The sequence below is a fragment of the Colobus angolensis genome, unplaced genomic scaffold (assembly GCF_000951035.1).
Source record: "Colobus angolensis palliatus isolate OR3802 unplaced genomic scaffold, Cang.pa_1.0 Scaffold314, whole genome shotgun sequence".
In the NCBI taxonomy this organism is placed as follows: Eukaryota; Metazoa; Chordata; class Mammalia; order Primates; family Cercopithecidae; genus Colobus; species Colobus angolensis.
This window is the reverse complement of record NW_012116422.1, coordinates 1710094-1737732: the sequence shown is the minus strand read 5'-3', so window position 1 is coordinate 1737732 and position 27639 is coordinate 1710094. Positions and strand designations below refer to the sequence as shown.

At 42.5% G+C, this 27639-nt stretch overlaps 4 protein-coding genes across 11 annotated transcripts in view; 2 read left to right on the top strand and 2 right to left on the bottom strand.

The window, feature by feature from the left end:
* Positions 1-6825, top strand: part of AFF4 (AF4/FMR2 family, member 4) — a 68959-nt gene extending 62134 nt beyond the window's left edge. The window contains exon 21 of the mRNA XM_011951091.1: positions 1041-6825. Coding sequence (XP_011806481.1) covers positions 1041-1168 — 128 coding nt within the window. The 3' untranslated portion in view covers positions 1169-6825. The remainder of the gene's footprint in view (positions 1-1040) is intronic.
* Positions 6826-7479: 654 nt separating this feature from the next.
* LEAP2 (liver expressed antimicrobial peptide 2) lies at positions 7480-8491 on the bottom strand. Of its 2 annotated transcripts, XM_011951093.1 has the most exons (3): positions 8412-8491; positions 8085-8224; positions 7491-7768 (listed from the first exon to the last, which is right to left on the bottom strand). In XM_011951093.1, exons 1-3 carry the CDS (start codon positions 8466-8468, stop codon positions 7732-7734), a joined length of 234 nt encoding a protein of 77 aa, XP_011806483.1. In that variant the 5' UTR covers positions 8469-8491; the 3' UTR covers positions 7491-7731. The 2 variants fall into 2 exon arrangements, with proteins under 2 accessions (XP_011806482.1, XP_011806483.1); XM_011951092.1 differs by having other exon boundaries at positions 7480-8224; positions 8412-8485.
* Positions 8492-14734: 6243 nt separating this feature from the next.
* Positions 14735-15855, bottom strand: LOC105518199 (cytochrome b-c1 complex subunit 8). Of its 2 annotated transcripts, none has more exons than XM_011951082.1 (3): positions 15732-15855; positions 15383-15549; positions 14735-14934 (listed from the first exon to the last, which is right to left on the bottom strand). In XM_011951082.1, exons 2-3 carry the CDS (start codon positions 15534-15536, stop codon positions 14840-14842), a joined length of 249 nt encoding a protein of 82 aa, XP_011806472.1. In that variant the 5' UTR covers positions 15537-15549; positions 15732-15855; the 3' UTR covers positions 14735-14839. The 2 variants fall into 2 exon arrangements, with proteins under 2 accessions (XP_011806472.1, XP_011806473.1); XM_011951083.1 differs by having other exon boundaries at positions 15728-15782.
* Positions 15534-21229, top strand: GDF9 (growth differentiation factor 9). 6 transcript variants are annotated; one of them, XM_011951088.1, is made up of 4 exons: positions 15540-15820; positions 16921-16956; positions 18006-18249; positions 19859-21229. In XM_011951088.1, exons 3-4 carry the CDS (start codon positions 18117-18119, stop codon positions 20824-20826), a joined length of 1101 nt encoding a protein of 366 aa, XP_011806478.1. In that variant the 5' UTR covers positions 15540-15820; positions 16921-16956; positions 18006-18116; the 3' UTR covers positions 20827-21229. The 6 variants fall into 6 exon arrangements, with proteins under 6 accessions (XP_011806479.1, XP_011806478.1, XP_011806477.1 ...); XM_011951087.1 differs by lacking the exon at positions 15540-15820 and adding an exon at positions 15840-15905; XM_011951085.1 differs by lacking the exon at positions 15540-15820 and adding an exon at positions 15840-15905 and having other exon boundaries at positions 16776-16956; positions 18073-18249.
* The last annotated feature ends 6410 nt before the right edge of the window (positions 21230-27639 follow it).

Below are 27639 nucleotides of genomic sequence, written 5' to 3'. Positions count from 1 at the left end.
TTTTTTTTTTTTTTTTTTTGAGACAGGGTTTACTCTGTCACCCAGGCTGTGGCACAGTCACAGCTCACTGCAGCCTCTACCTCTTGGGCTCAGGTGATCCTCCTGCCTCAGCCTCCTGAGTAGCTGGGACTACAGATGCGTGCCACCACACCTAGCTAATTTTTCTACTTTTTGTAGAGATAAGGTCTTACTACGTTGCTCAGGCTAGGAATCCCAACATTCAACATAAAGCTGTATTTATAAAAACATAATTTGTGGCTGGGCATGGTGGCTCACACCTTGTAATCCCAGCACTTTGGGAAGCCAAAGCGAGTGGATCACCAAAGGTCAGGAGTTCGAGACCAGCCTGGCCAACATGGTGAGACCCCGTCTCTACTTAAAAAAAAAAAAACACACACACAAAAAAAACCTTTTTTGTATTTTGTATTTGGCAGAGGCAGGAGAGTCACTTGAACCCAGGAGACTGGGGTTGCAGTGAGCCGAGATCACACCACTGCACCCCAGCCTGGGCGACAGGGAGACTATGTCTAAAAATAAATGAAAATAAATAAAAACATGAGATTTAGTTATCAGTTGGTTCATGGCATATGATTGTAGCTGAAAGTTTGATACAATCTTGAGTATCTAACCTCACAGAGGCTGTTACAGGAAACCCGCAAAAAACACCCTCCTTTTTGTATCACTTGCTTCTTATACAAAAGCACAAAATGTTTTGAGTAATCAGTAGCACATTATGGCACTAAGTCTTCATTTTAATAATATTTACTACATAATAGCAATTTATCATTTCCATTCATGGAATCCTGCTTATACATAACACTTAATTTCTGACGATACATTCTGTTTAAAATGTTGCATGAGTTAGGGAACAAATATAACTTGAGAGACTGGAATGATTTGCTCTAAAACATGGACAGTAAGCATTTTAGTGTAGAAGGAGGTATTTTTTGAGTTTATGAATGCTGTTTTATAATCTCATAATTTTAAAGCAGTGATTCAAAAGACTATATATCATTTAATGAATATTTTTGATTTTCTAGAATTCTTTGCTGAACTGGATAAAGTAATGGGCCCTCTCATCTTTAATGCAAGCATCATGACAGATCTAGTTCGTTATACCCGGCAGGGACTGCACTGGCTTCGCCAGGATGCCAAGTTGGTATCTTGAACTGAACACATTCTCGTTGCCTCTGATTTTCTCCACAACACTGTGTCACATCACGAAGGAAAACTGCCATAACATACCACCTAGTCGACACTAAAAATGAGGAATAGTTTTCTCCTCGTTGGTTCATGTGTTGTTGTTTTTGATAACCCAAAGCCATCATGTCAGTTGGCCCCTTTAATATTTCCAATGTGAACAGTTATTTAAATGCTTTTAATTCTGCAGCACATTGATAAGATGGTTTCCATGAGCTATGATAAGATTGAAATTCCAGTTGCAATTCATAGCTAATTAATTGAAATTTTATTTATTTTAATTTTTTTAAGTTCCCAGATTGGGGCTAGTTTAAGACTTAGTTATTTCTGCCTATAAATTTACTCTGTTGAATATTTAGCATAAATTTAATGTAGACATTTTTATTTATATACTTCGGGAGCTTTATTACCTAATATCTTTTTGTGGTAGCTGTTCTAAAAGTAAGAATTGGTTTGTCTAAAATAAGGACATATTCTTTCTACACCTACTACCTGACCTGATATTTGAAATCTTAACTCCAATTTTATTATTGTGGAATTTACAGTTAGTATTAAGGATATTCTTCTACACATGAAAAAATCACTTAAATATGAGAAAATGGCATTCTACATGTATGTACTATGAAATGTATCTGATTTGGTATGCATTATTTCAAAAACTGTGAATGTGTGTTAATAACACTACAGCAATCACACGGTGACTATAACTTGCATTTAATGCATTACAAAAGAGGGAGGGCAAACTTTCTAGAAGAAGCATTTTGTGTTGAAGGGTTTCATAAAAGGACAATCCTGAACGTTACGGATTTTATTAAAACCATATGTTATTTTTTGTTGCTAATCATTTGACACTTAATCAAAACAGAATAAGTTACTGTGGAAAAAAGGATGATCCAACTCCTGAGGATTGCTGCCTATGTGTCTTTAATTGATTATCTTTGATGGTTAGAGTTATTTTTCAGATTTTTCCCCCTCATACTGGATTGTGATGCTCTGATATGAGCATGCAGTGACTGATAACAGAAACAGGCTGGAGCTTCGGTGTGTGCTTTTGCTATACAACTTACAGTTCTAATGCCTGATGTAGAGATAATGAATTTCTCCTTTTTAAACCTATCTTGTGTTTACTGCTTTTGTATTATGAAGGCCCTCTTCAATGATGTGTGTTTCTGATGGAATCAGAAAATTTCACACTAGAAAAGTGTACCTAACTTGATTCAGTGTGAGCTCTCGGGACAGGGAGGGGAGCCAAGGGTAGAGCTTAAGAAGCTGGCTCTGTAAGAGTTGTATATCAAAGTACCTTTTGCTGCAAGGTGCATATAGAAGTCTAAGGTAAGAAATGTACCCTCTATACTTTATTTTTCATGCCCCTATCATGTTTGGTGTGCCTTAAATCTTACCTTTAAATGAAGACTCTATGGATTGTTTACAATTGAAGTTTTACACTAGGACCAGATTGTCCACACATGATTGGTCTTCTACAATAATAATGTTAAATTCTCTTTCGTTTTAAATCTTTCTTTAGGGTCATATAAAGATTAGTTCTTTCAGAAAAGCTATTGCTTTGGTACATGACTTAGTCTAACTAATTGGGTAATGCTGCTTTGAAAAATAGTTTGTCCCTCTCCCCATTCCAGAAATGAATCCATCCAGTCAGAAAAAAAGATTATACTACTATTTGTAGATGGTTGCTAAGGCTTGAAATAGGAAAGGGGAACGAAGGCATAGAAAAGTTTCAAGTCCAGTAGTGCAGTGAATCCTTTGTGTTTGAGTCTTTTTTACACTTATTTCTGAAGTTAGTGAACTTTCATTGTCCTTGTGGCCTCATATTTATAGAGCTTCTTAACTGTTTTGTACTTTCAGATTGTTTTTAGATATCATTGAAAATTGAGATGTACAAATTATGTTGAATTTAACCAGTTTCCCTTGGAGAAATTGCCTCTGATATCTTTCTAACTTAATCTTAGTGTGTTCTAGGAACAGTTTTCCATAAGAGGACAACTTCTCAATGATCATGATAGTTATTTAGTAAGAAATAATAGTTGTTAATCAAGTACATGTATGTCTTGTCATTCTCTGATTTCTCTGACTCAGATTCCTTAATTTGCAGTGATGTCTTAGAAATGGAAAGAATATCCTCTGGGCTTTCAGACTTTCAGCAACAACAGCCAATGGGATACCTCTACGTTCTAGTGTGTTCTAGTCTCTTGTATGTCCTGAAAGGCAGCAGGAGCATTTCTGGGGTCACACTGGTATTTTGTTAAAGCAGAGTTTCCTGCATGGTTTATGGTGCTGCTCTAATATTTTCTCTTTAAAACTGTCAATTTTTGGAGAATGAATTTTTCAACCTTTTCATTGTGGAGGGTTTTTCCCACGAGGTAGTAATGGGCAGTGGATCAAAATCCTATCGTAAATGATTGAATTTTCAATGTCATAGTGTATGGAAATACTACTCCCTTTCCTTCACGTCTGTCTTCTTAGATGTTCTGTCTTTGTCATCATCTGCTCCAGCACATACTTTGGACTCCTTTACAGGTGACCTTCCTCCCTCCCTCCTCAATAGGTGTCCTCAGTGTTTTCTAACCATTTAAAACTGAATTTGACAAGTGGTTAAAAACTTAGTCTGAGACTTGTACTGAATATATGGTTAATTATAGAAACAACAACTATTTTAACAATTACTCTGTTTACTGCTCTTTATGACTACACTTGTATGCCAGGAGGCAGCAGCCTATGCACCATTAGACTCTTTACAAGCAACCAACTAACCAATTGCAGTGGATGCAGTCGTCACAGTAGTCTTGCCTGGGCTGGACTGGGCTGGGCTGTGGGGAGTATTCCCCTTCAGGGGAGTTTCCACAGCTCAGCCCAGGCTCCAGTCTGGCTAGAGAGCATCCAGCCCATTCCTTGCCTCAGTGCTACCTTTTTCTGGGCAAGTAGCCAAGAAGTGACTTTACACGCAGTGAGTACTTCAGATAAATTTACAGCTATAGCTGCCGAAGAGTGGAGAAGGTTGACCATCATTGATTTAATTCTCTATTGTAAAAGCAATGGAGAGCAGTGTGTGCGTGAGCCCACAGTCACCTGTGTTTCTGGGAGCTCTCACAGTGGCGGATTCATAGGCACTTGGGCTGCACTTTGAATGACACACTTGTGGCTTTGTTAGATTCACTCGTTTTTTAAAAATTGTTTGTTTCTTTTCATTAAAGGTTTAATCAGACAGATCAGACAGCATCATTTTGTATTTAACGACAGAAACGTTGGTACATTTTTTTCATGAATGAGCTTGCATTCTGAAGCAAGAGCCTACAAAAGGCACCTGTTATAAATGAAAGTTCTGGCTCTGGAGGCCAGTACTCTGGAGTGTCAGAGCAGCCAGTGATTGTTCCAGTCAGTGATGCCTAGTTATATAGAGGAGGGGTATACTGTGCACTCTTCTAGGTGTAAGGGTATGCAACTTTGGATCTTAAAATTATGTACACATACACACTTTATATATATGTATGTATGTATGAAAACATGAAATTAGTTTGTCAAAAATGTGTGTGTTTAGTATTTTAGCTTAGTGAAACTGTTTCCACATTATTTATTAAATTGATCTAAGACACTTTCTTGTTGACACCTTGAATATTAATGTTCAAGGGTGCAATGTGTATTCCTTTAGATTGTTAAAGCTTAATTACTATGATTTGTAGTAAATTAACTTTTAAAATGTATTTGAGCCCTTCTGTAGTGTCGTAGGGCTCTTACAGGGTGGGAACGATTTTAATTTTCCAGTTGCTAATTGAACAGTATGGCCTCATTATATATTTTGATTTATAGGAGTTTGTGTCTGGGTCCCAGGAACATCTACTGGGGGTGACTGTTAGGCAGCTTGTGATGATGTTTTTTAAAAAACCTAAGTAACTTGGGGAGCCAGAGCATTTCAAACCCATATAGACAACTATCATACCTGTATATCCCCTAAAACATGGAACATAAATTTCATTTCAGCTTTATGCATTAATGTATTGAAGAGGCAGGCTTTTTTCCAGTAATAATACTGCACATCTAAGGTTGCTATTCAGTAAAATTAATAGAAGAGGTAATTACTGAATGCCTTGGAATATGTAGTGACAAGAGGCCAAATTTTTCATGTTTGTAAGCACGTCTTTCAGATACTCACTAATGGAGAAATTCACTTTAGACCTCTAGACCCCAAAACCAAGTTAGCAAGTGACAAAAAGTAAATTATTAATAGTTTGTAAAGTGGATGCTGGTCTTATAAAGCTCCTATTCACATGAACCCTATGGTTAATTAGAACTTGCTGTCTCCAGAAAAGGGAATGGAAAGAATAACTGTGTATCTTTTCATGTAATTTGGTCACAGAATAAGGTATTCAAGTTAAGTCTAATCCAAGTCTTAGAGATCTTTAAGTATCCTAAAATAGCAGCCTAAGTAGTCATCATGTACAGAAGTTGACTTTCAGGAATGTCAGCATTGACCTCTCCTTGCCGCTGTTACTCAGCTAACCATAACTTGAAAATAAAAAAGCTCCCACCCAGAAATTCTAGTAATACTCAGTTTTAACCTCTTAACTGCTTCCATGTGGGATTTCTTTTCAGCTTTTAATCATTGGAATTTTCTACCTGGTATGTTCCTCTCTAGAAAATATCAATTTGGAAATGCTGCCTTTCAAATCAATGCCATGATTTTCCATATTGTTGAGTTTGTTGTTGCTGTTCCAGAAGTGTCCCCATTTTACAACTTTATGCACACACCTGGCAAATCATTAACATGAGCATTCAACAGTACTGGGATGGGTGGGGTGGGGGGTGGGGGGCTCACCAACAGAACTGGCCAGCTGACATTGCCTGAAAAGGCACCACCTTTGAGGGCCAGTTGTGGGGTTGGTAAGCACAGTTATGAAAATTTCTATCTAGCCTCCGTTTTGAATGGTTTTAAGAAATTTTGTATATGGAGGATGGAAATGCTTATATATTTATTGAAAATCCTTTTATTTGAAATTAAAATTATTTGGTAAATAATTGTTTGATATTTGGGGAGGGTTTTGGAGGGGAGGTAATGTCACTGATAAATTAAAAGCCTGTTGATTTTGCAGAAAGGTACTGTTAGTGACTGATAGGATGCCTTTGTTTTGTACATGAACCAAATCTTTGTTTTACGTTTCTTTTATCCAAAATATTTAGGCATCTGACATTTTCAACCAGAATTTCAATTATATACTGTGATTTTTATTTGTTGCAATACATTAAAATTTCAGAGGTACTTTGGGGCTCAAAAGCTAGGATTTCTAAGTCAGTATGTGCATTTCACATGATAAAGCTGTTAATGGTGAGCAAAGTATTATATACTAACTAGATTTTTCCACATCTGTATAGTATATTATATGTATTTTGTGGTATTGAGAGTATAGAAAGTTTAGAGTGTCAAACATGCGTTTAATGTGTATTTTTAAACAAATTTATGGCAATTAAAATATTTGGAGACAAGGGTATCACATTTCAATTTGTAAAGATCTTTTTAACTTTACTGTGTCATTAAGATGCTTTGTACAATGCCAAACCATAGCTGGAGAAACTAAGTTTAATAAATATCAAATAGATTTTCTGTATTAAAGTTAATGAACACTGTGCTCTTCATATTTCTTCAACTGAGCCCTTTACATGCAATTCTTGTTTTGTGTCTTAAGGTCCATTACTACTCTTTAAAAGTCTATTCCCGCCAGCTGAGGTTTCATTTTCTGATTACAGAAATTCTGAACTTGCTGGCCATGGGTCCTTGTGCATATGTCAAAATTCACCTTGTCCCAACATAAATCTCTTTTGGTGGCTTGGGCTTTTATTGCTTTATTAAACTAGATCTTTCTGTTCTACCTTATGTTCAGGCAGTCATAGACAAACCTGGGTGCTTCATTAGATGGCAAGTGCCAAGCTTGACCATCTGTTTTTTTGAGACAGAGTCTCTCTCTCACCCAGGCTGGAGTGCAGTGGCATGATCTCGGCTCACTGCAGCCTCCGCCTCCCAGGTTCAAGTGATTCTCCTGCCTCAGCCTCCCAAGCTTGACCACCTTTGACACCTCCCTGAAGAGTTATAGAATGAAGGGATCCACAACTTAGGAACTTGCTGAAGTTGATTACGGAGCTGTTGATTATGTAGCTCTCACCACACTTCCCAGATTGAGAAGTTAACACATTATTGGGCAATGCTGGTTTTTTCTTTAGTATACAAAGTGAATCCTTCTTTCCCTCAAAAGCTTGAATTCCAAACTGCTAAAATTTCAATTTGAGACATTTAATAGTATCCATAGAAAAATAAACTCTAAATTGACAAGTTTAGTTATACTTATCCATATATCAACATTCTAAGAAGAAATGGAGACCAATTTAAAGCATACATCTGCCTTTAAATATTAAAAATACAAGATTGCTTCACTTGTGTGTCTCCAGCCAAAATGCAGTTAATCAATATTCCATAGAACGGAGCATTGCCAGAGGTGACTGCTGTCCTTTCTTCCCCTGGTATGTACATCATTCCTGGGCCACACTTAAGGAACAGCGTCTTTTTCTAGGGGAAAAGAAAAGGTAGTGTAAGACTGGGTCTAGGAATGACCAGGGCCACCTATGCTGCATTTCCTTCCTCTTCGCTTGATCTATCCAGTTCAGGAAAGACTGAAGAATGGAAAGGCACCACTCTTTCATGGTACCCACATGGAGCTGTTCTTGGCTCCTAACTCCTAAGGGATTTTCCATGGAGCTCCCAGTCTCAGCCTAGAACTCCTCCATCCCAGCTTTATTCTTAGGTTCATGTGTCCCCTCGTCACTCCTCTGCCCAGCTTTCCAAGGCTCTCTGGCCCAACCCTGCTCCCAGGTTCGTGGAGTACCTGCATAGCCTTGTGATACACTCAGAATCGTCCCGGCAGGAGGCTCCAATGGGCCTGAGGGAAACCCCTCTCCAAAATGGGGTCATTCTCCGTGGCCTTCTCTTTGCTGAACTCACTTCTGGTATTGGGGAGCCATCTATCTGTAGGGCAAAGACATTCACATATGGAAGTGTTGACACCCTGCTGCACACCTTGGAAGAATGATCATTTCCCAGATGCTGTAGACGCAGAGGAACCATTCCTCAGGACTGAGTCTAGCTTTCAAGTTCCACCACCACTATCCTCTCCACACTCCACACATACACATATGTATCCTTCCCTCCTTACCTGACCCAACAGGAAGAGGAAGATCATGAGGACTGCACAAAGTTTGAGGTGCCACATCTTGACAGAGGGAGGATGTTGGAGCCTGAAAGCCAGGGACAGTTCCTACTTCCTTTTATAGACTGACATCGACTCTTAACATTGTTACCAGGTGAGATGGGGGCAAAGTTTGTATTTGTAATCAGAATCAATTTAATAAGTTAATATCTACCAGAGGAGTGTGCTCAAGGGCTGCCTTTCAGGCACGTTGTATTTACTGATCGCTCATCTGGACTTTGAGTGATTGTGTTGCTGGCATGGACCCTGTTGCCCATTTTACCAAAAGTCAGCACTGCCCTTCCTTCCCTTTAAAAGCCACGTGAAACCATTGAGGGAGGTCAAGCAACTAGCCACATTGCTATTCCAGAATAGCTCAGTGAGATCACTCCCATAGAATTCCAATAATGAAGTCTTCAGAAATAATGTTGACCCCTTTGGGCCTTGTCTAGGAAAAAGCAGCACTGATCTATTGTGTACAGGCAATTGGTTAAGGCCTTTATCTCCTTTCTGTGGAAGGATGCTTCAGCAAGGTCTACAGTTCCCCGGATCCTCCACTTGCTTAGATGGACTATCACCCTAATCTGCACCAGTTCATCTCACTAGTAAAATGAAGACCCAGCTGTGGAAAGTTCAAAGTCTGGCCTCCTGCCCTCTCAGGGGAATGGCTGGATGTGAGACTTACTTGGACCACAGGTGATGAATAATTATAGGTTTCTTTTTGTCTTTAAGCACATGCAGATGAGGAGGTAACAAGATCTCCTAAATCAGAGGGATAGCTTGTGTAGTGACTGTATTAAACGCCTTGAATTATGGGCTTTCTTCCCAGTAGTTGAGTGGGGCCTTTCCTTCCTCAGGGCAGCAGGCATAGGGATGAGATATCTCCAAAGCCCAAAGCATCCATCAGTTTAAGTAGGAACTGCTGCAGATTTCTTTTTTTTTTGAGATGGACTCTTCTTGCACTGTCGCCCAGGCTGGAGTGCAGTGATGGGATCTCGGCTCACTGCAAGCTCTGCCTCCCGGATTCACCCCATTCTCCTGCCTCAGCCTCCCGAGTAGCTGGGACTACAGGCGCCTGCCACGACGCCAGGCTGATTTTTTGTATTTTTAGTAGAGACGGGCTTTCACCGTGTTAGCCAGGATGGTCTTGATCTCCTGACCTCATGATCCGCCTGCCTCAGCCTCCCAAAGTGCTGGGATTACAAGCGTGAGCCACCGCACCCAGCCCACTGCTGCAGATTTCTAGACCAAGGGAGGACATGTATCTAAACCATGAGTAGTTACGGGTATTAGTGAAATGACGTGGGCATTTTAAGTTTGAGGGGAAAGGTGTGAATTCAGAGTAAGGAGATTCATTGAACTTTAGATGTTCCTATGACCTGGGAGGATAATAAGCTTAAGACAAATACAACAAATTCTTTCTGCCAGGCATCACACTGAAAACGTGGCTAATACCTCTTCCCAAGGGCCGTCTCATCTTCACAGGTTGGGTATTTGGATAAGAACCTGCTTGTTCCTTTACCCCAGAAAAAGTGGAGGAGATGCACAACAGCTGAAGGTAGAAAAGGATGGCCACTGACTGGCTTCTTGCCAAGGGAGAAGCAGATGGTTTGATGGACCTCAGAACTGGAATTGGGCAGGATGTGACCACAGATCTGACTGTCCTGGTTCTAGTCCTCTCAGAATCATGGAGCTAGGCCTTGAGGGGGATGCCACTGCATGCACTTTAGGAACACTGAGAAGAGACCTATATACCAACTAACCAGTTGAGACTAGTTATCTGCTCCCTCCCTTCACCGCTGAGCTTGGATACTGGATGATCCCAGATGGGGCCTAACTGGGAACTTTTGTTGGGAGGGGAAGTGGCTATGTGGTGACCTAGTGAGCATTGGGTAAGAACACAAATGTGATTAGATAAGCAAAGGACTGAACAACGTGATGCCCTAGAGCCAGTTGGGTCTGTGGCCTCAGTGCCAGCCTCCCCTTTACCAGTCTAGAGTGATGTGCCAAATGGGATTTGGAAACTTCATCCAAAAGATGAATAATTCTCCACTCCTCCATTTCTGCCTTCCTGTACTTCTAGCAGGATCAAAGTAGCCTGTTGTGTTAATTTGTAAAGCCGATAACACAGTCAAGGAAAGAAAGCTTGAAGCCCTTGCCCCTCTGTGTAGGGGGAAAGGACCATTCATCTTCATGAGTGTGACAACACTGCAGAGGACTTTGGTTCAAGCTTCTATGTTGTATGCCACCCTCTCCCCAAAAGAAAAAATCCATGAGTCACTGTTGAAGGAACCACTGTTGGGGAAGGGGAAAGTATTTTAACATATGTCTACGTGAACTCTAGTTGTTTTAGTAAGTGTGGCACAAAAATAAAACTCAAAGCAACATCTAGGCAGCACTTAGCCGAATTGACAGTATTTGTCCACAGATATCCCACATTTGAGAGACTGGGAAGGCCTCTTCTTGAAATTTAAAAAAAAAAAAATCACGGACTCTACAATCAAGTATTTTGCTCAGTGAATATACACGTAACTACACGCTCCTTATCCAATAGAAAGACCGAAGTAGCCTTTAACAGTTTCAGCCATAAGAAGATAGAATGCTTGACTGGTAAGCAGTAGCCGGGGGTCTACAGAGTGCAACTGCCAATAGGCCGGCCCTTCCCCTCTTTGGGCTTTAGTCTCCTATTCTGTCACTTTGGGGGTTCAAATGATTAATTTACAAGAAGAAAATGAGACTGAAGCAGATTTGATAGCCGAGAGCTTGGTAACTCTGGATACAACTCTCAGAGATTTTATGCTTCTGAGGCAAATGCTTAGGATGAAATGGGAGAAAGAGGGTATAGCTACATGAGCAGCTGTTTGAAACACATTCCAGGTCGATCACTGGGAGTTGGCAGTAATTGGAAACCTTTTGCTGTCCCTAAGCAGAAGGTGCCTAATAAAAGAGGAAAGACTCTGAAATGGAAAAACTTTACCAGGTAAAATTTCAACAAAAGATCAAAGTGTATTTGCTTTTTTGCTAGCTGGAACTGGCATAGACTTTTGGGCCTACCCTACGCCTGCATTTTGAGGACTGTTTGCAAACTAAAAGAGCGAGTTCCTTTCACCAGACTGCAGCCCATAGATTAAAAACGCTTGTGGGGGCAGGAGCATTTGGAGAAAGAAAGGTTAAATGGAGCAAGTGGTTGTGCCAGAGTAGCAGGTAAGGGATCCATACTCAGGATTGGAGGCTCCAGATGGGTTACCAGCACTGAAACCCACAGCAGTTGTCCATCCTTAAAAGGCTTTACTCAGGTCCTCCTCTGAGGACTTACGCAAATAGAATGTCCCCTAAAATGATCCCAGATCATGTATAAGAGCACTGAGCAACTAAAACTCACCACATTCCACACACCCACCACCTCAGCACTCCTGCCACACAGGTGAGATCCATTCCTCCAAGCTTAGAGAGGGAAGCCCTTTGATGAGACACAGGCTTAAAGCAGACTAATTTCATCCAAAGCAGAAGCTCCGCACATCACAGGGCTTACGGCACAGCCATCTCAGTAGAACACTCCTGGTATAAAAATAGGCTCAATGCCTGGTTTGGGCTGAGAAAATGGGTTTCGATCTTTTGAGCTGGTCTCTCCAAAGGAGTCAAAGGACCAGGGAGAAATAGTCTTAAGTGTAGAAAAAGGCGAGCAAGATGGGAGAGGGTGGCCATCTACCCGGCGGCTTGGGGCAAACACCAGAGGCAGAAAGACATTAATGGCCTCTCAAAGCAGTGGTCCTCCCCTGGGCTGTGAACTTTTTGAAGCTATGCACGGTAAGGATGGGTCCGCAGTTTTCATCATTCTCAAAGAAGCCTATGACCCAAATACGTTGCAAGACCTGGGAATAAATCTGGACAGAGAAAAATGGGTAAACTGGCCTGTCTTCTGGGGGTGGGGTAGAAGAGTTCCTCAGTTGCCCTATGTTAAACCCATACCATCTTGACAGACACTTGTCACTCATTTCACCATCATCACAGCCCAAGGACTTTGTATTTCCACGTTATGGGTGCGAAGCTTAAGGCTCATGAAGGTAAGTTTCTTCCCTGTATCACATAATGAGGAAGTGACGGGCTACGAGGACAAGCCCAAGATTGTAAGACTCAGCCTTCTCCCCATAGCCTGCCTCACCATGTAGTTCATCTTTTAGGTTTTGTTTTGAAGTCTCGCTCTGTCACCCAGGCTGGAGTGCAGTGGCACAATCTCTGCTCACTGCAACCTCCACCTCCCACCTTCAAGTGATTCTGCCTCAGCCTCCTGAGTAGCTGGGATTATAGGTGTGTGCCATCATGCTGAGTTAATTTTTATATTTTTAGTAGAGACGGGGTTTCACCATGTTGGCCAGGCTGGTCTCAAACTCCTGACCTCAAGTGATCCACCCACTTCAGCCTCCCAAAGTGCTGGGATTATAGGCGTGAGCCACCGCATCCAGCCATGTTTTGAAGTATCTTAACTTTTGATTCTTAACAGGCAATAGCAGTATTTAGGATAATAAAGATACAGTCTGGCCGGGCACGGTGGCTCACGCCTGTAATCCCAACACTTTGGGAGGCCGAGGCAGGTGGATCACGAGGTCAAGAGATCAAGACCATCCTGGCCAACATGGTGAAACGTCGTCTCTGCTAAAAAAAAAAAAAAAAACAAAAATACAAAAATTAGCTGGGTGTGTTGGTGTGTGCCTGTAGTCCCAGCTACTTGGGAGGCTAAGGCAGGACAATCACTTGAGCCCAGGAGGCAGAGGTTGCAGTGAGCTGAGATCGCACCACTGCACTCCAGCCTGGCGACAGAGCAAGACTCCAACTCAAAAAAAAAAAAAAAAAAAAACAGTCTGAGCCAGAATCAAAGTTGCTGCTAGCAGGAAGAGTTTCTAAAAACGGATCTCAGATCCCATGTCATGTATGGTACTGACTGAGCTAATGACAACTCATCATATTCCACATACCCGCTACCACAAGTGAGATCCATGCCCTGAAGCTTAGAGAGAAGCCTCTTTAAGAAACTAGAGGCATAAAACTGCCAACCACACCTACCCCCACCATCTGCCAGTGGGTGAAGGGAAAATGGTACCTTTAATACCAAAAAGACAAAGGCTTTAGATCAGGGGTAAACCTTTTTTCATAAAGGGCCAGAGTAAATATTTGAGGCTTTATGAACCACATACAGTTGAAAACATTGTTGGCTTCCTGGCACAGAAACAGAAAACTGCTGTGGAGGCCAAGAGCTCACCTCATCCGTTTTATAGCTGATATCCCTTCAGGCTAAGGCCCGCCTTAGGAGGAAAGGCAGTAGAGCAAGCTTGTCCAACCGCAGTCCTGGCAGCAAGCGGCCCAGGATGGCTTTGAATCCCACCCAACACAAATTTGTAAACTTTCTTAAAACGTTGAGGTTTTTTTTTAGCAAATTTTATTTAAGTTTATCAGCTATTGTAGTGTTAGTGTATTTTGTGTGTGACCCAGGGAAGCCAAAAGATTGGACACCCCTGCAGTAGAGCATAGCTTTAAGAGCATCACTTGAGTGCAAGACTCCACCATTCACTGCTGTATAATTTCTGGCAAATTAATCTCTCTGTGCCTGTTTCCTCATCTGCCAGATGAGGATACATTAAAGGTGCTTGTGAGGTTTAACAGTTCATCTGTGTAGCTAAGAAGAGTATTTGAGGCCTGGAGTGCCATGGCTCATGCCTGTAATCCCACCCAGCACTTTGAGAGGCTGAGGTGGGCAGATCACCTGAGGTCAGGAATTCCATACCAGCCTGGCCAACATGGTGAAACCCTGTCTCTACAAAAAATACAAAAAATTAGCCGGGTGTGCTGTCTTGCACCTGTAATCCCAGCTACTCTGAGGGTGGGGCAGGAGAATCATTTGAACCCAGGGGGCAGAGATGGCAGTGAGCCAAGATCGCACCACTGCACTCCAGCCTGGGTGACAGAGCAAGACTCCATCTCAAAAAATAAAAAATAAAAAAGTGTACCTGACACATACTAATTACAATATAGTTACTAGACTTTATTGTTGTTATGGGAGCAGAGGGCCAAGAACCAGCACTCCCCATAGCCCATGTCACCCACAAATGGTTAGCTGCAGGAGTAGCTGCAGCTACTTTCTTGTAGATTATGGAACAAAGGGTGAGCCCTGCTCTTTCACCAAAACCCAAGACCAGGCAAAACGTCAAGACTCATGCTGAGGAGGGGCGCTTCATTAACTTGAATATTTAGTGGTCACACAGGATTCTACTCACAAAAATGTAAAATCACAACAGTGCAGACCATAGGAAGTTTATTGTGTCTTTGAGACACTACAATGCAGACTCCTCTTCCAGAAAAAGGTCTTTCAGAGACAGGGAACCGTCATCCGGATGCGTTGCTCATTTGTCATTTTCATAGGCAGCTGGATTCTTCCTCTTGGATTTCTCGAACTCTTCAGTCCCCCATGTGTAGATAAGATAAAACACTACAAACTCTTTAAAAATTAAGAGAGTAAACAGAGCACATATATAAGACATACAGAAGAAAAAAAAAAGGTCTCAGTCCTGCTGTATTCTTTAAAGTATACACTTAAGTAGTTCTTAGCATATCCAAAGCCGTGCAACTATCATCACTATCTGCTGCACGTTTAATTCAAAGCATTTCACCACTGGTAAGAACTCGATAAAGATGACCTCAGAGGAACACGCTGGAATCATCCGAGTGACCTTGGGCCAGTCATTTCAGTTCTGTAATTTAGTTTTCCCCGTGTAAGATGGGGAGGATAATATGACCAGCTTAAGGGCGGTCAGGAATATTCAACGAGAAAGGTGTGTATGGCAAGTTACAGAGCGCCTGCCCGGCCGCCAGCGCTCAGAGGGGAGACGCAGGGACTGCTGCTGCTGGGGTTCAGCCTCCCGCTCCCACAGGCCCAGGGCACTCACGCGGCACCACGCGAAAGAAGGACTCCCGAACGCGGCGCAGCATGTTAGGGATTCCTTTACTGAAGACGTGCGGGACGGCACGCTGCTCGAAAGGTGACAAGCTGTAGGTGATCACATGCCGCATCCGCGTCAGATTCCCAAACTCGCGGCCCATCGTGGCGACGGCCCTGCAGGACCGAGAGCGGACAGGCGCTTGGCTCGCTTTCGCAAAGCGCCGCAGTCCCCGCGGCGGTCCATCCCCAACCCCAGACTCCTGCCCCTGGACTCCTTAGCCTACCCCAGCCCAGCGGGGCGCCCGTGGCCTCCCAGAGTCCACCAACACTGCACAACCAGCCTCCCACTCACGCACAGGTGTTAGCTCGCCCTCCGCAGTCACCGAGCCGGTTGACTCTTTCGTCACTTCCGGCAAGATTGGAAGCCGCGCTTGGAGGTCGTGAGGTAACTTCCGGGAGATGCCATTTTCCTGCTGTCTCTAAGGGATGATGCGTTTGTCCCAGAAAGAAGTGGCCTGACCGGGTGACCCGTAGGTGGGCGGTGCCTTGGAGGCCTCGCCGGGGCCAGTGGGGTGGAGCCTAGCGGAGGACGTCGGGGATTGAACTGACTTTGGGGGACAGTGGACAGGCGGAGGCGCTCACACTTCTCAGCCCTCGGCCTTTCTGTGGAATCCCAGTTAGGAAGCGGCCGAATGTGGGAGGCGGGTGAGGGAACAACGAGGTGACGAGCAAGGGGCCTGCCGACCTCGGGGGCCGCGCTGGCCAGGAGCTTGGGGCCTGCGAGTTCTCCCAGCTGTGGACAGAGTGCCTCTGAGCCCCGAGGCCGGACCGCCCCACAGCAAAGGAGCACGAGGTTTTATTTGGCCTTGGCCAGTAACTCAAAGGGGGCTCTGTTATTTTCAAGCCATCAGCGACCCCAGCACCACAATCAGGGACACACATCTAAGGCTTCTCTTGGTAACCTCTGTTTTAGAGTCCGCTGGCAGGCTGTAAACGTTCCCAAGAGATAATACAAACGTTTCCTCAAATTCAGCCACAAAAATAATCAAATAATCGTCAACTGATGAATGCTGAGACCGCCTCCCAGATGGTTTGCGTGGGGTGGGGGGTATCACGATGCCCCAGTTCTTTCCTCTTCCCACGTGAGAAGCAAGGAACGTCGGGTGAGAGGCCTTATTGTGTTTTCTCTGAAGTGCATTCTGCTTGACGATGCTGTTGTCCTGTACAGCTTGCCATGAGGCGTCTGTCAGTGTTGTTAATGGAATTGCTGGCTATATTTAATCTAGGACTAAGCTCTCATTCAGCAGCTGGGTGTGTTTTATAACACTGCTTACGGCCCACGGAGGCTCGGCAGGCAGTCAACTTGTATTTTGCAGACATACCTTAGTTTTCTCATATAGGTACTGCACAAACTGGCTTTGTATCTTGTACTATGTGGGTTGACTTTCTTCCAGCATAGTCTTCTTCAGGGTGGCGCTGGATATCCCCTCATTTCAGTTTTTGATGGTGCTCCTTTGCCTCATTTTTTAAAACCATAATGTCTAGCCTGGTCTCAGCTCCAAGGCAAGAACAGAATTACAGGTAAGGACAGAAATATTGTAGCGAATTCTACGACCATTTGGGTGAATAATAATAATAAAAAACATTCATTTGTTTTATAGCATCTGCAAACATCCGAAAACCTTTCAATCAAAATATGTGTAGATGAGTGTGCAGACCACAGCAGGGACATCAAGTTGTTATATTTAAAAATAAGTCAAGGTTAAAGGCGATGTGTCCTCTTTTAAGAACATTGCAAATAAAATTCCAGTACTCCAAGTACATGTTCTGTACCCAGCCACCTGGGAGGACTGAGAAACCTAACGGTTTTCTGCTCTTTGGAACTTCTATGCCAGTTGTGATTTTCTCACCCCTCAAATTAACATGCAGTGAATAATTACATATTGTAAACACCTGGAAGTGCAAGAGGCCGTGAGGATAAATTGAGAGGAAGAGTAAACCTAATACCATAAGTTGCATACCAACAGATCTGAGTATCATCATGAATAATTGGTTAGCTTTTCCACATGCCTCAGAAGTTTCAGCAGGCACCTTGCAAACATCTTAATCCAAATTTCTTAAAAAATGAGACATTTTATTTAAGATCATTCCTCAATTTATCTTAGACTTTCAGCTACATAGCTAGTCCGGTAGTATAACAATAACAGGTTTTAAGAAATGCCAAGGGAAAAGAGAGGAAAGCTAAATAACCAAATAAATCTGTATCTAATGAACTAATTGGTGAAATAAGGTGTTATCAGCTGCTCGATATAGAGCTGATAAAAATCATCTTCAGCTAGGCATACTTGAGGCCTGATTACAGAAGCGACCCTGGTCCATCCACACACCTGAAATTTATTTAAGAGACCAAGCTAGGCTCTTCCTGGCTTTTAGGAAGAGGACTGGCATGGAGGAATATGTTCTAGTTCTCCCAGGCCATGGCGCTTCCCAACAAATTTCTCCTTTGGTTTTACTGCTTTGCCTGGCTGTGTTTTCCTGGTAGCCTTGGTTCTCAGGCTTCTGGGGGAGATGCTCAGATTGCTGCTAGTGCTGATTTGGAATCTGGGGCTACACCTTGGTCTTTGCTGCAGGCTATAGATGAGAGAGACAGAGCTGGCCTCCTTCCCCGGCTTTTCAAAGTTCTATCTGTTGGGCGAGGTGGGGCACCTAGGCTGCAACCAGACTCCAGAGCTTTGCACTACATGAAGAAGCTCTATAAGACATACGCTACCAAGGAAGGGATTCCTAAATCCAATAGAAGTCACCTCTACAACACTGTTCGGCTCTTCACCCCCTGTACCCAGCACAAGCAGGTTCCTGGAGACCAGGTAACAGGTATGTAAGAGCAGATTGGTTAACTGGGTGGAGGGAAGATGATAGACACTTCTGCACTTCAATTACAGAAAAGAGCTGAGCCTAGTTCCTTGAATTGCATTTTATTTTGCATAAAACTCAATATCCAATTGAAACAAATTTGGGACTTGAGCTTATTGTTTCTTCCTAATGCTCTCATTGGTTAAGGTGGGCTAATATGATGGAATTTTAAAGCAACACCAGAGACTTACTGGCTTTCAGGGCTGAGGGGAAGTGCTGCTAGAGAATGTTAGCATCTCTTTCTAGTCCACCAAGCTTTTGGCCCAGGAATGGGCCTTAAACTTCTCTTACAGCTATTGGTGTGACATGTTAAATAGGGTATTTTTCTCGTTTGTTACTTTCTGTGAGAGAAAAGCTTAAAGTTCCCATTTGGAAGAGTCAGTCCTTACAAGAACAAAGTGTCAGTCCACAGTTTGACTCAGCAGTTGGGTGTGGTGCTTTAAAAAATTATAACGTAGTGAAACCCCGTCTCTACTAAAAATACAAATATTGGCTGGGCGTGGTGGCGCGTGCCTGTAGTCCTAGCTACTCGGGAGGCTGAGGCAGGAGAATCGCTTGAACCAGGGAGGCGGAGGTTGCAGTTAGCTGAGATTGCACCACTGCACTCCAGCCTGGTGACAGAGTGAGGCTCCATCTTTAAAAAATAATAATAATAAATAAATAAATAATTAATTAATTCTATCTACTAGCTCTTGATTTAAAATCATTCTAACTCAACAGGGTAGTTGTGTCTGCTTAAAACCCTTTCTCCTTCCTTAATATATTTTAATGTAGTGGTTTTAGAGCATCTGTTTTTCCTCTCAAGTGTTCTAAATTAACTAGGACAATTACATTGTTTTAAATAGACTTTCTTCACTAGGGCTTAGAATGTCATCTTAATAAGTCTGGTAAGTGTTTTTATTATGGTTTTCCCTCTAGAGACTGTCCAAGAGAAAAATACTACTTTCCTTATCAACTGCTTCTGTGTTTGGAGCAAATTGCTCAGAATGAAGCTTCAGGCTGAGCACAGTGGCTCATGCCTATGATCCCAGCACTTTAGGGGGTTGAGGTGAGAGGATCGCCTGAGCCCAGAAGTTCGAGACCAGCCTGGGCAATATAGCGAGACCTTGTCTCTACAAAAACAAAAAATTAGCTGGGCGTGGTGGCTCATGCCTGTAGTCCCAGCTACCTGGGAGGCTAAGGTGAGAGGATCAGTTGGTCTTGGGAGATTGAGGCTGCAGTGAGCCATGATGGTGCCACTGCATTCCAGCCTGGGTAACAGTGAGACCCTATCTCAAAAAAAAAAAGAAACTTCAGAATGTAGTGCTTCCGTGTTACTTTAATTCACCATCAAATCTGACTTTCTAGAGATAAAATGTCCAGTATGGTTGCTGGGAATTAGTAGTGGTACCAATTGCCTTCCTTTTCTGTATTAACCGCCATTTTTTTTTTTTTTTTTTTTTTTGAGGCTTGAGAAAGTGGGGGAAAAGAGAAGGGAGAAAGCATATTATGAAGTACTATTTCTTTGACTTGACTACCTGTTATGTTGACTCATATTCAAGCACTACTGGTAGATTATTTTTCTTCTTAGGAATCCTTCCATCAGTGGACCTGTTATTTAACCTGGATCGCATTACTACCGTTGAACACTTACTCAAGTCAGTCTTGTTGTACACTATCAACAACTCAGTTTCTTTTTCCTCTGCTGTCAAATGTGTGTGCAACCTAATGATAAAGGAGCCAAAGTCTCCTAGCAAGACTCTCCGCAGAGCTCCGTACTCATTAACCTTTAACTCACAGTTTGAATTTGGAAAGAAACACAAATGGATTGAGATTGATGTGACCAGCCTCCTTCAACCTTTAGTGGCCTCCAACAAGAGAAGTATTCATATGTCTATAAATTTTACATGCATGAAAGACCAGCTGGAGCATCCTTCAGCACAGAATGGTTTGTTTAACACTCTTCTGGTGCCCCCCTCACTGATCTTATATTTGAATGACACAAGTGCTCAGGCTTATCACAGGTGGTATTCCCTTTACTATAAAAGGTGGCCTTCCCAGGGTCCTGACCAGGAGAGAAGTCTGTCTGCCTATCCTGTGGGAGAAGATGCTGCTGAGGATGGGAGATCTTCCCATCACCGTCACCGCAGAGGTCAGGAAACTGTCAGTTCTGAATTGAAGAAGCCCTTGGTCCCAGCTTCCTTCAATCTGAGTGAATACTTCAAACAGTTTCTTTTTCCCCAAAATGAGTGTGAGCTCCATGACTTTAGACTTAGCTTTAGTCAGCTGAAGTGGGACAACTGGATTGTGGCGCCGCACAGGTACAACCCTCGATACTGTAAAGGGGACTGTCCAAGGGCAGTTGGACATCGGTATGGCTCTCCAGTTCACACCATGGTACAGAACATCATCTACGAGAAGCTGGACTCCTCGGTGCCAAGACCGTCATGTGTACCTGCCAAATACAGCCCCTTGAGTGTTTTGACCATTGAGCCTGATGGCTCAATTGCCTATAAAGAGTATGAAGATATGATAGCTACAAAGTGCACTTGTCGTTAACAAATGGTCCTCTTAAAACCTTGAGCCTATTTGGCAAAGTAACTACTGTGTGCCTATGTGTGCCTTCAAGAGAAAGCTTCATATATTAAGTGTCTAAATGCAGCATATGTTGTGTAAAGAGGAACCTGTGTAGATTAGTACCTTCTATGGCATCTATCAGGATAAAGGGATAACATCAATTGCTGCTACAGAGCCTTTTTTTATTTCCAAATTTAAATGAAATATAATTATTGTGGAGAACTTTGCATTTTTTTCCTTGAGTGATTTCTTTCTTTTCATAGGAGTCTTATTCTTGATAGAGAAACATCCTTAATTAGCTTACATCCTGGATGGACTTGCAGCTATAAATTGGCAATTCACATTGCTGTAGTCTTAATGGAAGAATAAATTTCTGTCAATGGCATAAATTTTGTGTGTGTTTCATTAAAGATTGCTTTTAAGTGATCATTTTGGGGAGAGAGGAAGTGTCTAAAAGCTGGCCAGAGCTCGACTTTTGATTCTTTTTCAGGGTGAAAGGGAGGCTAATGTCACCGAAATTCTCAAGAAGTTGAGACTCACTAGGACTAGAGAGTAGGCATTATAACCCATTTCTGTTGCTTTAGTGCGATTGGTGAACAGTATACTAATTCTCCTTGTTAACAAGCATATATAAATCAATCAAGTCACATAGAACAATATAACATTTGCCCCACTCATGTAAAGGAAATTGCCTTGCATGTTTTTCCAAGAAAACCTGTGTACAAGACTTTGTAAGTATATTTTTTTCTTTATATATTTAAAACCTCTGACCTTATGAAAGGAAGCCAGGGAAGGTTTTTTGTTTAGGTTTGGTTTTTGCTGATTTGCTTAGCTCCCTCCACTCCACCCCCACAGGTTTTTTTTCCGGCTCAATTTAGAACTGTTCCTACTAAGCTTGGAGTAGTGACTGGTTATGTTACTGACTGGGTCTTGTGTGGATGCTAGCACTTTTATGTAGGTTTTCAATATATCTATTTGGAGAGAGCCCTGGAGGCACAGAGGTAGGGTTGATATTGTGATTTTGTGTTTTAAGTTTCTAAAACCTTGATGTATAAACGAAAAGTAACTCCTAGGTGTAATAAGTACTTTTCATTCTTGTCAATGATCTTTTTTGGGTGCTATTTTTAGCTTCATTAAATATTCACATACCATATGATTTACCCATTTAAAGTGTACATTGGTTTAGAGTATGTTTATAAACATGGGATACCATCACCATTGTCAATTTTAGAACATGTTCATCACCTAAAAAAGAAACCTTATACACTTCAGCTATTACTCCCCTGTTTCCCGTCCTGCTGCACTCCCAGCCCTAAGCTACTACGAACTTGTTCATAGGTTTCTGATTCAGGACTTTCATATGAATGGAATCATGCAATAGACTGGCTCCTTTCACTTAGCATGTTTTCAAGGTTCATCTGTGTTGTAGCATGTATCAGTACTTTTTTCTAGTGACTGTATTTTATTATATGGCTATACCAAATTTTGTTTATCCATTTGTGGGTGGACATTTGAGCTGTTTCCATTTTTTAGCTCTTAAAAATAATGCTGATAAAATTCATGTAGAAGTTTTATTTCTTTGGGGTACATACCTAAGAGTGGAATTGCTAGGTCATATGGTAACTCTACATTTAGTCATTTGAGGAACTGCTAGACTGTTTTGCAAACCAGCTGTACCATTTTACATTCCCATTAGCAGTGCTTGAGGGTTCTGATTTCTCAGCATCCTTTCAACACTCATCTGACTTTTGGGGGATGTTTTTATTTTTATTTTCTATGGGTATGTAATAGTTGTACATATTTATAGGGTACATGTGACATTTTGGTATAAGCATACACTGTGTAATGAACTTACTCTTTTATTCTAGCTATCCAAGTGAGTGTGAAATGATATCTCATTGTGGTTTTGATTTGCATTCTCTTGATAACTAATGATATTGAGCATCTGTCTCTTCATTTGCTTATTAGCCATTTGTATATCTTTTTTAAAGAATGTCTATTAAGGCTGGGTGTGGTGGCTCATGCCTGTAATCCCAGCACTTTGGGAGGCCGAGGTGGGCAGATCACGAGGTCTGGAGTTCGAGACCATTCTGGCCAACATGGTGAAACACCATCTCTACTAAAAAAAAAAAAAAAAAATGATCTGGGCATGGTGGCACGTGCCTGTAGTCCCAGCTACTTGGGTGGCTGAGGCAGGTGAATCACTTGAACCCGGGAGGCAGAGGTTGCAGTGAGCCCAGATTGCGCCATTGCACTCCAGCCTGGCAACAGAGCGAGACTCTGTCTCATAAAAAGAAAAAAAAAGTCTGTTAAGATCCTTTGCCCATTTTCTAATTGTTATATGTTTACTGAGTTGTAAGAGTTATATATTCTAGATATAAGTTTCTTACACATTTTCAAATATTTTCTGATTCTGTGGGTTGCCTTTTTGTTATTTTATTGTAAAATATATATAACAACATTTTAGTATCTTAACTTTTTTTTTTTTGAAACTGAGTCTCTCTCTGTTGCCCAGGCTGGAGTGCATGGCACGATCTCGGCTCACTGCAAGCTCTGCCTCCCGGATTCACGCCATCCTCCTGCCTCAGCCTCCCAAGTAGCTGGGACTACAGGCGCCCGCCACTACACCCAGCTTATTTTTTGTATTTTTAGTAGAGACAGGGTTTCACCGTGTTAGCCAGGATGGTCTCTATCTCCTGACCTAGTGGTCTGCCCGCCTCGGCCTCCCAAAGTGCTGGGATTACAGGCGTGAGCCACTGCACCTGGCCACTATCTTAACTAGTTTTGAGTATACAAATCAGTGGCATTAAGTACATTCACATTGATTTCCAGCCATCACTACTATCTCAAACTTTTTCATCATTCCAATCTGAAACGTAGAGTTAAAAAAAAAAAAAAATCCCAACCTGGGCAACAGAAAGGGTTTTGCAATGTTACCCATAAAAAAAAAAAAAAAAAAAAAATCTCAGCCTGGGCAACATTGCAAAACTCTGTCTCCACAAAAAATACAAAGATTAGCTGGGTATGGTGGCATGAGCCCGTAGTCCCAGCTACTCAGGAGGCTGAGGCAGGAGAATGGCATGAACCCGGGAGGCAGAGCTTGCAGTGAGCCGAGATAGTGCCCCTGCACTCCAACCTGGGCGACAGAGCTAGACTCCGTCTCAAAATTAATTAATTAATTTTAAAAATCCTCATTTATTTCTCCTAGTAACCACTATTCCATTATATCTCTACAAATTTGCTTGTTCTAGGTACTTCCTCCAAGTGAATCATTCAGTATTTGTCCTTTTGTGTCTGACTTGACTTAGCATAATGTTTTCAAGGCTCATTCATGTTGTAACATATATCAGGATTTCATTCTTCATTAAGGCTGAATAATCTGTTGTATTCATACCACATTTTGTTATTCATCTATCAATGGACACTTGAATTGTTTCTACCTTTTAGCTATTGTGAATAATGCTGCTGTGAACATTGGTTTACAGATACCTGTTAGAATCTCTTTTCAGTTCATTTGGATCTATTCTTAGAAATGGAACTGCAGGATCACGTGGTAATTCTTTGTGGCTGTGGCATTTTACATTTCTACCAGTAAATTACAAGTATCCTAATTACTCTACCTCATAGCCAACACTTGTAATCTTATTTGCTTTTTAAATATATATATTAGCCATCCTAATGGCCGTGAAATGGCATCTCATTGTGTGTGTGGTTGTTTTTTTATTTTGTTACTTTTAGAAAGTAAAAGAATAGTTACTCCATAGGCAGAGTAGCTTCATTGTGGTTTTGATTTGCGTTTCCCTAATAATTGATGATGATGGGTATTTCTTCATATGTTTACCGACCATTTGTGTATCTTCTTCAGAGAAATGTTATTCAGAGCTTTTTTTTTTTTTTTTTTTTTTTTTTTGAGTTGGAGTCTCTGTCGCCTAGGCTGGAATGCAGTGGCACGATCTCAGCTCACTGCACCCTCCACCTCCCAGGTTCAAGCAATTCTCGTGTCTCAGCCCCCTGAGTAGCTGGGATTACAGGTGTGTGCCACCATGCCCGGCTAATTTTTGTATTTTTGGTAGAGATGAGATTTCGCCACATTGGCCAGGCTGGTCTCAAACTCCTCACCTCAAGTGATCTTCCTGCCTCAGCCTCCCATAGTGCTACGATTACAGGCGTGAGACACCACATCCAGCCCTGTCCATTTTAAAATTTATTTTCTTATTCTTTGGGTTACCTTTTCACTGTGTGTGTGTGTGTGTGTGTGTGTGTGTGTGTGTGTTTAGAGATGGGTTTTATCCTGTTGCCAGGCTGGTCTTGAACTCCTCAGTTCAAGCAATCTGCCCTCCTCAGCCTTCCAAAGTGTTGAGATTACAAGCGCGAGCCACTGCACCCAGCCTCTTTTCACTCAATAGTCCTTTGCATAAAAGTTGTCAATTTTGATTAAATCGAAAACATCTATTTTTCAATTTTTTGCCTGTTTTTGGTGTCATATCCAAGGAATCATTGCCAGATCCAATTTTGGGTTGTAAAATCAATATCATGAAGATTTTCCCCCTAGTTTTCTTCTAAGAGTTTTCCAGTTTTAGCTTTTACTTAAGTCTCGAATCCATTTTGAGTTAATTTTTGTATATGGTATGAGGTAGAAGTCCAACTGTTACTCTCGCATGTGATTATCTAGTTGTTTCAGTACCATTTGTTGAGATGACTTTTTCTCCCATTGAATTATTTTGGTCCTCTTGTCAAAAAAACAGTTGACCAGGCTGGGAGTAGTGGCTCACAACTGGAATCCCAGCACTTCAGGAGCCGAGGCAGGAGGATTGCTTGAATCCAGGAGTTTGAGACCAGTCTGGGTAACAAAGTGAGACATCATCTCTACAAAAAATAAAAAAATAAAAATTAGCTGGGTGTGGTGGTGCACACCTGTAGTTACAGCTATTCAGGAGGCTGAGGCAGGAGAATTGCTTGAGCTCAGGAGGTTGAGGCTGCGGTGAGCTATGATTATGTGCCTGTACTCCAGGGTGACAGAGTGCAAGGCCCTGTCAAGAGATATATATGCACACTCATATACACACACACACACACACACATACACATTTATATATACGTATATATATACTTTATACTTTTTTTTTTTAAGAGACAAAGTCTCTCTCACTGTCACTCTGTCACCCAGGCTGGAGTGCAGTGGCATGATCTCAGCTCCACTTCCCAGGTTCAAGTGATTCTCGCACCTCAGCCTCCAGAGTAGCTGGCATTACAGGCAGGCACCATCATGCCTGGCTAATTTTTGTATTTTTTGTAGAGATGGGATTTTGCCATGTTGGCCAGGCTGGTCTCCAACTCCTGTAATACCCGTAATGCTGGGATTACACGTATGAGCCACCGCGCCTGCCCAAAACTATATGAATTTTAGAATCAGTTCATTGATTTCTGCAAAAAAGCTAGGATTTTGATAGGGATTATACTGAATCTGTAGATCAGTTTCGGAAGAATTGCCATCTTAACAATGTTGTCTTCCAGTTCATGAACATGAGATGTTTTCCATTTGTTTAGATAATCTTTTTTCTTTTTTTTTTTCGAGACAGGGTCTCGCTCTGTTGCCCAGGCTGGAGTGCAGTTGTGTGATCTCGGCTTCTTGCAGCCTCCATCTCCCAGGCTCAGGTGATCCTCCCACTTCAGCCTCTCAGAGAGCTGGAACTGTCACCATGTACCACCACTCCTGGCAAATTTTGTGTACTTTTAGTAGAGATGGGGTCTTGCCATGTTGCCCAGGTTGGTCACAAACTCCTGGGCTAAAGTGATTCTCCCGCCTCCCTCCCAAAGTAGTAGGGTTACTGGCCAGGTACAGTGGCTCATACCTGTAATCCTAGCACTTTGGGAGGCTGAGGCAGGCGGATCACTTGAGGTCAGGAGTTCAAGACCAGCCTGGTCAACATGGTAAAACCCCAACTCTAATAAAAATTAGCTGGGCATGGTGGCATGTGCCTGTAATCCCAGCTACTCAGGAGGCTGAGGCAGGAGAACTGCTTGAACCTGGGAGACGGAGGCTGCAGTGAGCCGAGATATTGCACCACTGCACTCCAGCCTGGGCAACAGAGTGAGACTCCATCTAGAAGAACAAAAAAAAAAAAGTGGTAGAGTTACAGGAATAAGCCACCATTCACAGCCAATTATGTCATTCTTTTTTTTTTTTTTTTTTTTTGAGACGGAGTCTCGCTCTGTCGCCCAGGCTGGAGTGCAGTGGCCGGATCCCAGCTCACTGCAAGCTCCCACTCCCGGGTTTACGCCATTCTCCTGCCTCAGCCTCCCAAGTAGCTGGGACTACAGGTGCCCGCCACCTCGCCCCACTAGTTTTTTTGTATTTTTTAGTAGAGACGGGGTGTCACCGGGTTAACCAGGATGGTCTCGAGCTCCTGACTTCGTGATCCGCCCGTCTCGGCCTCCCAAAGTGCTGGGATTACAGGCTTGAGCCACCACGCCCAGCCTGTGTCATTCTTAAGAGTTACAAAAGGGCCGGGCGCAGTGGCTCACGCCTAATCCTACCACTTTGGGAGGCCTAGGTGAGAGGATCCCTTGCGTTCAGGAGTTTGAGACCAGTCTGAGCGATATAGTGAGACCCCTGTCTTTAACCAAAAAATCAGCTGGGCGTGATGGCTCAAACCTGTAGTCCCAGCTCTTCTGGAGGCTGTTGTGGGAGAATTACGCGAGCCTGGGGGATGGAAGCTGCAGTGAGCCATGATTGTGCTGTTGTGCTCTAGCCTGGGCGATGGATGGAGCGAGATCCGATCTCTAAAAATAAAA